Source organism: Gavialis gangeticus, unplaced genomic scaffold (genome assembly GCF_001723915.1).
Source record: "Gavialis gangeticus isolate Ggan-Ray unplaced genomic scaffold, GavGan_comp1, whole genome shotgun sequence".
Lineage (NCBI taxonomy): Eukaryota > Metazoa > Chordata > Crocodylia > Gavialidae > Gavialis > Gavialis gangeticus.
This window is the reverse complement of record NW_017729024.1, coordinates 1264043-1276166: the sequence shown is the minus strand read 5'-3', so window position 1 is coordinate 1276166 and position 12124 is coordinate 1264043. Positions and strand designations below refer to the sequence as shown.

Below are 12124 nucleotides of genomic sequence, written 5' to 3'. Positions count from 1 at the left end.
GCTAAACAATCACCTAGCCGGGGTCGTTTGACCCCAGTACTCTTTCCTGCCATGGCAGGGGGTCGGACTTGATCTGCTCAGGTCCCTTTCAACCCTACAACTATGAAACCCCCAAGCTGATGCTCTGCAGCTTGGCTGCTCAGCTCCTGTAAGGCTTAGCTCACATGACACTGTCACTGACTGCATAGGTGCCCAGTGCAAAGCCCACAACCCATATGTGCCCCCAACCATAGAAGAGGCCAGCAACTCGAGCAACCAGCTCTGTAGTGCTGTTGGGAGCAGCTCATCTGAAACCACCATCCACAACTGGCAAGGGACTCCTAAAAGATAAGCTTTGGGGCCAGAACAACTTGAAACAGAATGCCCAGATTGAGTGAACAGGAATGCACCACCTCTGCATAACAGGTGGACACAGGTTCTTATTTAGATTTTAGTGGAGATTGCCCGCTAATCCACCCTCCTCCTGCAGCTACAGGACAGAGAATCATATGTTGCCTTGCTGGTGGGAGCCAAGTATGGAATCAGCCAGATTATTAATAATAAGCTCAACATCATAACAACCCTGGCAGAGTTTGCTAACATCAGCAGGCTAGAGCTTACTGAAGAATCGGAGAAAGTGAGCATGGTAAAAATCTACCTGCAGGATGTGAAGGTACTGCTGCTACTTGAATTGTGTGTGCGCATGTGTATGTGTGCATTTATGTTTGTTTCTGTGTGGGTGGTACAGTGATTTTTCTTCTTTTTTTTAATTTACCAGTGTAATTTAATGTGTTATTAATTTTTGAAACATAGAAGTGCTTGTTCTGCTGCTGCCATAATAAGTGTACTGTTGGGATTTTTTTCCTAGTTGCTTTGCTGTGAGTTGCATGCTATCCTGACATGTGAACTAAGACCCCCCTCATCTCACTAGTCTCTGTAACATGCTGTGTTTGTCATAATTTGACTGTCACCTGAAAATTGTTCTAAGTTAAAGTGTTATGTAGTAGACTTTTAGGAGCTGTCACTAGATAGAGAAGAAACCATTATAATTATATAACACAAATGAAAAAAAAAACAGATTCCTCTAAAAATATTCTGCTGTCCTCCACCAATAGGATGCCAGGCATAAAAGAAAAATCTATTGCTCTTTTTTCTCCCAGGAACAGGATGGGGAATTAAGGTCTTTTTATGTTAGGGCATGTTTATACAGATCACATTGTGAACAAGGCTTAACTATTTTAACTTGTTTATTTTTTAAAAAGCTGCTGACTCTGTTGCTCGAGTCTAACAGTGCAAAAGATCTTGCCTGTCTCATTGCTGGCTACTACAGGCTGTTTGTGGATTCGGGTGTCTCCATATTCAGGTGGGGAGAGGATAAGCAACACCGCATCTCTGCTGAAGAAGGTAAGAGCTGCTACAAAGAAGTGACTCAGATAATAACATGCAGCAGCTTCAGTCAAAAACATAATTAAGGTGCATGGCGCCCTGCTGCACAGTGAGAGCTATGGGACTCGCAGCCTAAAACTCTTCAAAACTACAACCTAACAACCAGGACTATTCTCAGTCCCCTCAGGCTACAGTTGTAGCTTTGAAGTGCTTTAAAATAGGAGAGGGAGCTGCTTCTGGGGAGCATATATCATCCCTTATATCTGTATGCTCCAATAGTGATACAGGTGAGAGAGATTTATTTCACTTAACCCCAAATGAAATAGAGGTCAGGTTGCTAAATATTTTGGTATACTTGTACTGCCCCCAGAGCACGCAGACAATACAGTTGCATCCTAATTGCTTATACCAAAGCTGTTAGATCCTGTGACAACTGAAATATCTGTCTGCACCCTTAGACTGTACATGCTTTAGGGCAGGAGAGATCTTCTTATGTTTGCACCATATCCAGTAGAGCAGGTTCTGGTCCATGAGAGGCTGGTAGGCACTACCATGTTACTATGAAAGATTTTTCTAATAATAGTAAGCTACCCATGTGGGCAATTCCTAAACTGCAGATTCAGAGAGACCTGCCATGTAATTGTACCTACATCACCCTAGAAAGCAAGGGCAGGGGGGCAGGGGAGCTGCCAGCTGCTTTACCTGGCCTGAGCTGGAGTGGAGTGGGGGGCTAAGCAGAATGGACCCCCCTCCCCTTGCCTCAAGGGCTCCTCCCAGGCACCCTGCCTGGGGTATTGGGAGGAGCTGGGCCTGGAGTGCAAACTGTTTAAGAACATTAAAAACTGCCATGTACTGATAGATTCAATGACATCCTCATTTTAATACACAGCAAGCAAGAAGTGTTTTCCTATGTTCAAGGTAAAGAATGGAAGCAGAAAGAAGCAAAGTGCCTGGCCTAAGGCCACACAGGAAGTCTGTGCCTACCAAGTCCTCCACGTGCCATAGCTTCATGCAGAGTTGGGCTTCCTCAGTGCAAATTCCAATGTTTCTCAAGCCAGCTAGAGGTGTGCACTGATGCTGTGATGTCAGCTGGGAAAATCAGAGCCAATCCCCAGAGAAGGGGATTGATCTAGTTGGGGATGGTCCTGCTTTGAGCAGGGGGTTGGACTAGGGTCCCTTCCAACCCTCATTTTCTATGATCCTATACCTCTACGAAAAGATGAGGCCCACATTCTGAATGCTCCCTGGCTGAGAGGGAATCTTTGAAACAAATTTGTTTTCCCTTGTCGATTCATTCACAAAACAAATTAGGAACTGAACAGAGCTACTTTTTAAACAAGGTGCATTTTCTATAACACCCAGATTTTTTAGGTAACTAACCCAGATGATGGATCTCTACTGGGGAAAAGAACATTTTCTTCTTGGAGGCTTTAAGAGGAAAGCTAGAGTGAAGAGGAGGGACAAGGCATTCCATAGGGGTGCATTGCATAGGTTAAAGCTGGAGGTTAAGGCTGCAATGACCTGCGACAATAAGAGGGGAGGGCAAAAGTAGCTGGGATTTCTGGAAATATTGATGTTTGCATCCCAGCGGTGTAGGATAAATGAGGGTATAGCATCTAGAAACCTTAAAGAAATGGTTTTAGCAGGTGATAATAGAAAGGGACAAAAAGAAGCAGGTAGGGAAGGAGATTTCCATAAGTTTTATTTTGAGGGTATTTAAAAGTGTGACCTGCATCTCATAATCAGGTAGCTGGATACTTGGGGAGAGGATGGGGAGAGCATAATTTATTTGGTAGCTTATGTGCACAAAAATGCTGTTTAGGGTTGACCAAAACAGTTGCCTAATTTGGGTCAAATTTAGTGAGCCACTTCAGGTGAAAAAGATTGAGAAAAAAATGTAAAGAAAGTCAAAACATCTGGTTTTGACATTTTAAAATGAAGCTCTTCAGGGACCCATTTTGAAGTAATATTCTGTTTAAATATCTAGTTAAATTCGTTTTAAAAATGTGAAGGGCACCTGAGAACTAAACAAACATTTAAGTTGATTAAACCAAGAGCTTACTTTTGACCTCCAGAATTCTTCTTCCTTATTTCTGGTTTCACTGCTGAACCAACAAAGCTGCATTACCCATACAGCTTTGCTAAGAATGAGGTTTTGCGGCAAATATGTTTGTTCCAGTCCCAGTGAACCTGCATTCACAGATATTCTCTCTCCCTCCTCGCTTCCTCCTCACCCCCAGCGACTTCAGATAGTCCTGAATGAGTTACCTCAGGTACCAGAAGCAGTAGAGCCACATTAGTGCAGTGCTGCACCCGGACTGATACACCCAACACCACTAATTAGCCTGGATGCAATTCAGTGCCAATGCAACTGTACTGCTTCTAGTATCCAACATGACCTTTTCAGGGCCAGCTCAGGCTTCTCTGCACAACACTGCTTGGTGTCAGGCATATACACCTTTAGTTTTTCACATGTGGTAGGGAAGGGAAGGCTGGGCAACAGTGCAGGTGATTTGCTTGGGAAGTATTATAAAAAGGAGAAAAATCTTCTCGTGCTCTAGTGGTGTGGTGGGAGAGGGGGCAGGGGTGAGTGAGCTGGGGAGGGATAGTGGGGGTGGGGCTTCTGCAGAGGTGGGAGCACTGAGTGTGGGGTGCTGGGGAAATCTGCCTCTGGTAAACCAGCACCCAGCACATTGAGGCCTTAGGTGCTTCTAGCATGTAAGTGATCATTAACAGCCACTGTTGTAATGTGATTATTGCTTTGACCTGATGTAACTGAGCAAATACTATGCAATAGTTTAACAGATGCATATTGTCCAGCACAGGTTAATGCTGTGCTAATCAGCACATCTATCCTGCATGAATATAGAAATTTGGTTTTAAGAGTAGCCCTAGACACATCCGTGGATCCTTTTCCTTTCCTCGTTAACCCTATAGTGTCAGTCATCAGTGTTAGGCAAATGAGAGGCATAATCAGTCTCTCTCTCTCTCCCCTACACACACCCACGTTTCAATAGAGCGCACTGGTGATAAACCTCCAACAGTGATCCAGGCTTCTGGCAGCTGGAAGGGATGTGGATGTAATTTGCAGATGGTGGTCCTGTGTGACATAGATTCTGTGTTTTAAATTGCAGGGTATGTGTCTAGGGCCTGCAGTGACTCTGAAGACTCCTGGGAATTGGATTCCTCTGCAGAGCATTGCCCAGACACTCACCTGCTGAAATTCAGCATCACTGACCCCCCAGGGGAAGAGGAGGAGGAACAGGGAAAGTTCTGTGAGCTGGAAGAGGACAGCACAAAGCCCAGGCCCGAAGGGAAAGGCCTGTGCAATGGGAGTGACAACCTAACGGACAGTGCATCAGAGGCTTCAGACTCGGCCAATACCGAGAGCAGAGGATGCAAGACAAGTGGCTCAAGTGACTCCATGGATGCGCTGGAAGAGGATGATTTGGATGCCTGCTCTGCCAGTAGACCAGAGTTCTTCCACTTCTACACACCCACTGTGCAGGAACTCAGCAACCAAGACAAGAACTTCACCCTCACTGGTGAGGAGGGAACTAGCCAGGCAGAGGCAGAGGACTTCCTTTGCTTCCTGCAGATACCCCAGGCCCCCAACCCTGCATCTAAGCAGCAAGGGGAGAACAAAACAAGAGCTTCTGCCCTGGAGTGCAAACTGTTGGAGAGCAGCGTCATGGAGTATTACAGCCTCTGTACCAACATCTCCCCCACTGGCAATGGAGAGAGGAACTTCCTGAACCACAATCCTGGAGGTGGCTCTGTGAAAGATCTGCTGGCTGAGGCAGGTGGAAAAGAGGGACCCTGCAGAGCAGAGCACACAGCAGAGGTGAACGATCTCATCCTGGACCCTCCTCCAGGCTTTGGGGACACCAGTTCAGAGGACGAGTTCTATGACGCTGCGGACAGGTTCACCCCAACAGAAGCTGTAGCAGGTATGCCCGCAGATCAGCTTCCCAAGGGAAGGGTCCTTCTCTTATTCTGAGGACTGAGTGCAAGGCAGGGGTTGACTGTTACTGTGGTCTCTAGTCACTGCTACAATACAGTAATAAGTACTGTAATAGCCCCTCCACAGCACACTGAGCCAAGGGAGCAGTCCCGGACTGGCAAGCTGACTTCCCAGCCCCTTAGCAGTCATAGTTGCTCTACCCTGGCTCAGCGTGCTGTGCATGAATAAACTCCAGAGCTTATTGATCCCAAGTACATGTTCAAACGGTGTACCTGGGAGCAAGAAACTGCAGAGCAATAAGCTCCACAATTTATTCATGCACCATAATTGCACGTTTAGACACACCCAGTTACTTCAGCAAGCCCTCCTGCAATCACAAGAATACCAATACCAACATACCACCGTATACACCTGTATATGTCATTTGCATGCTATTTGAGCGCAACTATGTTATGTCTCCGTCATACAAATAAGGTCCACGCATGGTACATTTTGCCAAGCATGCTTGGCTTCCTGCAAATGCTGTGCAAAGTATGGATGGTCCAGAGACAGATGGGTGTGAAGCATGCAGGACTGCTGGGGGAAACTCATGCGAGGTGTGAAAAGGCCCAGTTAGAAAGAAAACAAAGGAGGGAAGCCCCATGGGGGTCAAGAATCCATGCATGGGCAGAGAGAGTGAATGCACAGCATGTGGTGGAAGAGGATGGGGACCCGTTCCCCCTGGTTTGCCTAACTGAGTGATTCCTGAAAACTCTTAAAACCTAAGGAAATGCCCAGGCAAAGATGAAAGCCACTGTCACATAATTCAGCTCCCAAACAGGGCAAGCAAGAAAACAGTTGCTTCTTTCTCCCTTCTTTCACTAAAAAGCATCTGGAAATCACAAATTAACACTACATTTAACATGGCCTTCCTCCAATCCAAATATTAGAAAGTGTGAAAGCACACAGATAAAGTTACAAACAGCCTTCTCTCTACCCCTGGGTTCAGCAACATTTTTGGGAAATACCAAAAACACCTGCAACCTCAACCTGTAATATTCTGGCAAGCTAGGGGCAGATGGTGGGGGGAGCTGTGAGGGGCCTGATCCTTCTTGTGGCAGCACAGCCTGCTCCCATCCCCAAAGCATGATGCCTTTGTGTGCCACACTCTGGCACAGGTGCCAGGGGTTGCTTACCTCTGCTGTACCCCTACTTTCAACCTGAAGAGAGGCAGAAGTGTTGATAGAAACAATCTTAGCCATGTATTACACAGGCTAATTAAAATGAAGAGTGACAGAGTTATGTTTTGTAAGTCAGAAGAGCCTGTATGGGTAGACAATTGTCTGATACTTTTATGTTTTCTGAGCTTGTAAGAACATGAACACATTATCATGAGGCAAGCTGGGGTGTGAATTTACAGCATGTCAGCTACTCTGTGCTAACTGCCCATGTGCGTGTTCTTAGTGTTAAATGCTAAGTAACTTACCCTCACAATGACCATGGGGTAAGAGTGTGCACATGGGCAGTTACTGTGGAGTAGCCAGTGTACTGTAAATTCACACACTTACTTCCTTTACAGCAACTTGTTCTTATAGTCTTATCCTCAAAAAACACAAATGTCAGAAAACTACAGGATTCTGTTCTTCTGGCTGAAATATATAATGGATATTTCTAATGTTAACTCCAAGTTATCAAAAGTTATCAGCTTGGATATAAAAGCTATTATCTGCTTCTCTGTGGAAACATTTTTTAACATTTTATCTTTGCATAATTATATAGAATTATACAGAGTTGCATACTTATAATACAGATACAGACACAACTTAGAAAATTTGTATTTTCACACAAGTTTAGTAAATATATAGCTATCAAAGAACCTCCTGTGTATCTCACCTGCAAACTCCATCTTATTTAACCTGCCAAGAATTGTGCAGACCATTGTGAAAGTACCTGCAGTTATTTTCCAGACCCTTCAAGTGACCCCAGTTGGGTATTCTAACATGGGGAAACCTTTATTCTGCTTCCCAAGACAGGACCGGTCTTTAATTTAAGTCATAAAGATTACAGATTCAGTCTCTGAATTTCTTAATGCAGCTGGTTGCAAATGCTTACCCAACATTAACATGACACAGAAACCTGCTGTGTGTATCTGGGAACATATTCTTGGTTATTACCTCTGGCCCACAAAACCCCATTAGCAACTGTCATTTGTATTAACACTTCACCCCTTGTATATGTTCTTCTCTGCCAACAGGCTTCAGTACTCTACCCTATGAGAGTCCAGATGACTCCTGCTTCCTGAAGAAGTCGAAATGTTGCCATCTGGGGGAGAGCTGGATGTCAAGACAGACAACCAGGGAAAAATACAGAAAAGAGAAGGAGCTGACATATTCCAAGAGCCTGAGGAAGAGAAGATCTTTCCTACAGACTGACTACACATCACAGGTCTCCTTCCCCTTGGCTCCATCTGGCTCCCTGAATAGCACTGACTGTGCAGGCTACCGTGAAAGGACATCCAACCTGTCACTCCTCTCTAGGTCTCCCACAGTGTCTTCTTTGAATGATGCCAAGGAGGAAGCTGCTGTCTTGGAAACCAAGACCTTTGTCCAGCTGAAACCTCAGAGGGAAGCCAAAAGAAAAAACCATTCGTCTGACCTAATGGAAATGGAGCCTGAGACCATGGAAACCAAATCCATAACCGACTCAGTTGTTTCTTCCATTTCAGCCATCCGTCTCCGGAGTGACCAGGGAGGGAAGGAAAGTTTGGAGTCCACCTCTCTGTCCGACTCTACAGCAAACAGCCTCAGCCCTCTTCACTCTGCACAGGTGCCTGATGAAAGGAGTTCAGGAAGTCCTTCCCTTCAGTTGGCAGACAAAAGAGACCTTCCTGAAGAACAAGCCAGAGGTACCCTGGCCAACCCTGATGGCTACTATAATCCATTTTTAAAAACAGAGGATGATGATGTAACATGTGCAGCACAGCATGACCAGCCAATATCAGAGTGCACATTGGAGCCACTGAAAGCCCAGAGCGAAGGCAATACTGGCTCTGAACATCATGGCCAAGGAGTGATCAGCTCTTGCACTGAACGTGCAGTACCTGCAGTAGCATGCTACAGAGACGAACTATCCTCAGGTGCTGCCCCATCAGAACCAGATCTTCCTTCCACCATTGAGCAGGAAGAAATGGGCAAAGAGCTTGTATCATCTGCCTTGGACCAAATGACAACTGATTTTGCCCATAAGGCAGCAAGCCAGCCTGCTGAAGTTTTACTTCAGGAGGAAGCCAGCAAGATGGTAAATGAAGAATCCTCAAGGAAAGCTGAAGATAAAAATCACTCAGGTTTCTCAAGTGCCACTGAGCTGCTTTCAAACTTTGATGGGGCCTCTGGGATAATAACTCGCTTCTCCTTGCTTTCATTGGGAACAAGGACAGACGAAACAACACCTTGTCAAGAAGCAAGCAGCCAATCAGGTGGGATGATGGACAGTCACCCCACAGCTCTGGGCCAAGACCTTCAAAGTAGCAATCAAGGTTCTGCTAACGGTGTGTGTGCAGGCATTGGCATCCCAAGCAAGGAAACACCTCTCTCCTCAAGCTGGGCAGCTTCCCAGAAAGAGTGCCCTCCATCAGAGATGGCTGGTGACCTGTGGGTGGAGGGGAGAGAACCCAGTAACAGGGTACCGCATGTGGATTGTAGCGATGAGCAACCCCAGGCCAGTCTGACACTTCTCACAGAGGAGGCTACAGAGCAAAGACAAGACTGCACCTCAGACTTAAACCCTGCAGTTACTTCTCCCTCAACCATAGACAACTGTGAGGCTTCAGAGGATCCAGAAGAAAACATTGGTTCAAATCCGTCATTCCTGTGTTTTAACCATGAGAGAGATAGACAAGCATCTCCAAGTGGCAGCACAGATACTCCTTTGGATTTTGCCAGCACTAAGGACACCCACTTGCCAAAAACCAAGGTGGACAAATGCAGCTGTCGGCTCTCTTATGTCAGCTGTTTCAGTGGGCTCCAAAGCGAAGTAGATAATGAGAGCATTGGTTCTGCACATACCATTTCCTCAGGGCCTTTAACCAGACCACCCTCTGCAGGAAGCCTGTCGTCTGTGGGCCAGAACTCTTTCAGGACCACAGAAGATGGTCACGATGCTGACATTAAACCCAAGGAAAGTGAAGATGGGGAGGGTCTGCATTCTCACACTGAAGCTCTGGCTCAGTTGAGAGAGAGCACACAAACATCACCAGCAAAGTTCTCACACTTACTGGACAACACCACAAAGCTCCAAGAGTTGGTTGGGAAGTTCTCAGGAAACAGGATGAGACATCCTCAAGAGAAATGTGCAGAACAGTTTTCTGAAAACAAGAATGCCCTTAGTTTAGCATCTCAAAAGCTGATGTCCCATTGCCAGGAAGTCTTAAAAATGCACCTGCCTTCTGAAGAGCTGCAAGGAGCATTGCAGGAGACTTTCCAAGACCTCCTCCAACTGACAGCTACGTGTTTCCAGTTCACAAACTGTGGGCTATGCAAAAAAAGGCACAGAGAGCTGACAGTCAATCTGAAGGATGTGGTCTGCAGCTATCAGGAGTTTGTTCATGCTGCACAACAGCTGGGTGAAAAAAACTGCCATGATTTAAGTGCGAAGCTGCTGGCACACCAGTGCACAGCCCTCACGGCAGCTGTGTTCTGCCTCATGCAGCACTTTAGGGCACTGCTATTAGTGTGAAGATGGCAGCTCCATTATACTGACTCTGTTACGCTCGCATATGTTTCACCTAACAAATGTTTACTCTTTAACCTATTACCACAATAAAAATCTTAAGCCTAAAAGCCAGATGAGTCAAGTCATTCAGAGGTTTGGTCTCACATTTTAATGAATGAGCCCATACAAGACTCAAATGCATTTACTGGCTTGTCAGTCTGTACAGCCCAGTCCATTAGGAGCTGCACAGACAACCCACCCACTCAGTTCTTTTTAATTCTGTATTTAAAAAATAATGATCTTGATTACAGAAGCTATTGAGTGGCTTACTAGCTTGGCCTCAGGTCTCTTGCCTAGGATCTGGTTCCCTTATATCTTGAAGTCTTTTCCTGCCTGATCTAAATCACTTTATATTTGAGTTCTTGTAAAAAGACATGAAACCTAGCAGAATTTTCAGCATACTGAGCAGATCTGGAGTTCCCAGTCCTTAATGAGGGGAGAGGGAGATGCAGGAGTAGCAGTGGAAACAAATTTCCACATGGTTTCTCTAAGGGCTTCCAGTGCTAGGAAGGTTCTCCTGAGGATGAGGGTGCAAAAGCTTTGGTCCTTGCCATCCTAACAGGCCCTCTGGATGGCATTGCAGTGCCAGCTAACTCATTCCAGGGGAATCTTGTCCCCAGGCCTTCACTATTGCTCTATGAAAGAAGTCAGTAATGAAACTTCACCTACCCATGTAAGTGAGGTATTGAAAATGGCCAGTAAAAATAAAAAAGGAGTCTTAAAGGGGGCTGTACTGCTGCTTTTACCCCAACTGATACGAAGAAAGGACTCGGTGTGACTGTTAGTGCAAAACAGATGCAAAACTATTCCTCAGTCTGTTCCAATAGCTCCAATTCCCTAACAGGGTACTGTAGATGCAACAGACTTGCCCTGAAGGGTGCCTTTCATCTCCATCTCATCAGTTGACAAATGCACCCTTGCAGCATCCCCATGAGATAAGGGATCACTTTCTCAGTCTACAGTGAAGAAGACCAGGGAACAGGAAAGGCTGACATATGCAGAAGTACCTTTATGGGCCTTGGTTTTTACAGGTCTTTGGCACCTGCAGTTGTCATCATTGTCAGCACCTATGAAAATGCCCCAATAAAGCCCACCAATTTGGATATCTATATCTGACAAAACAAGGTATAGGTTTCCCCCAGGTCACAGAGGAAGACATGGCTGTGCCCAGGACCCGGGTTGTGTCCATGCAGACATCCCTGCTCCCCTTGATGCCTCACATCAAAGTATGTAATCAGCAGACAAGTTTTGATTTTATGGAGGAGGAAGTGAAGGCTTTTATATCACCTGCTGTCACAGCTTATTAGGCTGAGGTTTATATCATATGGAAGGGGCTGTGTGACAAGCTTAAATCCACATGGTATTGCTTGGGCAATATCTTGAAGTGAACAAACAGTGCCTTCTAGAGGCCAACCTCCCAGTTCTGTATGACTGGAGAAGCAGCAGGCTAATCAGAGTAGTGGCTTCACATTTATGAACTGGCAGCTTTGCTTTTGCAATCAATGAAACTCCAGCTGAAACCCGAAGCAAAGGAGGAGCATACAGAACCAGTGGGACACCTATAGTAGGCCTGTGCAAAATGGCTAGTAGGCGCTTTGGATTCAGCCAATTTGGGGGACAGAGATTCAATTTGGCAACTCAAATCACTGTCCTGAATCAATTTGGCCAATGCTCTCTCAGCCCCGTCAATGGCTGCCCCAACTGGTGCCAGCTCCCATCTCTTTTTAAAAAAAAAAAAAAGAGCCCAGCACTTGCCAGCTGCTGCCAGGTTGTGGCAGGGGAGGCAGCAGGGCAATCCGCACTGCCCCCATTGCCCCACACTGCATGAGGGGCTGTCACGAGCCCACATCCCCTGCCTGCTCTCCTGGCCCCAGCTTCTGGCTCTTTAAAAAAAATAAATAAATAAAAGCCCCCACTCACCAGCTCCAGCCACGTGCTGTGATGGAGGCTCTGCCACAAGCTCCCAGAAGCCCCAGCGGCTGCTGCAGCATCCGGTGAGTGGGGGGTTTTTTTTTTTGGTTTTTTTTTTTTTTTTAAAGAGCTGGG

General features: G+C 46.0%; 1 protein-coding gene across 1 annotated transcript in view; it reads left to right on the top strand.

The window, feature by feature from the left end:
• Positions 1-11205, top strand: part of FRMPD1 (FERM and PDZ domain containing 1) — a 33814-nt gene extending 22609 nt beyond the window's left edge. Inside the window, exons 12-15 of the mRNA XM_019516814.1 lie at positions 470-652; positions 1242-1383; positions 4500-5315; positions 7563-11205. Coding sequence (XP_019372359.1) covers positions 470-652; positions 1242-1383; positions 4500-5315; positions 7563-10042 — 3621 coding nt within the window. The 3' untranslated portion in view covers positions 10043-11205. The remainder of the gene's footprint in view (positions 1-469; positions 653-1241; positions 1384-4499; positions 5316-7562) is intronic.
• The last annotated feature ends 919 nt before the right edge of the window (positions 11206-12124 follow it).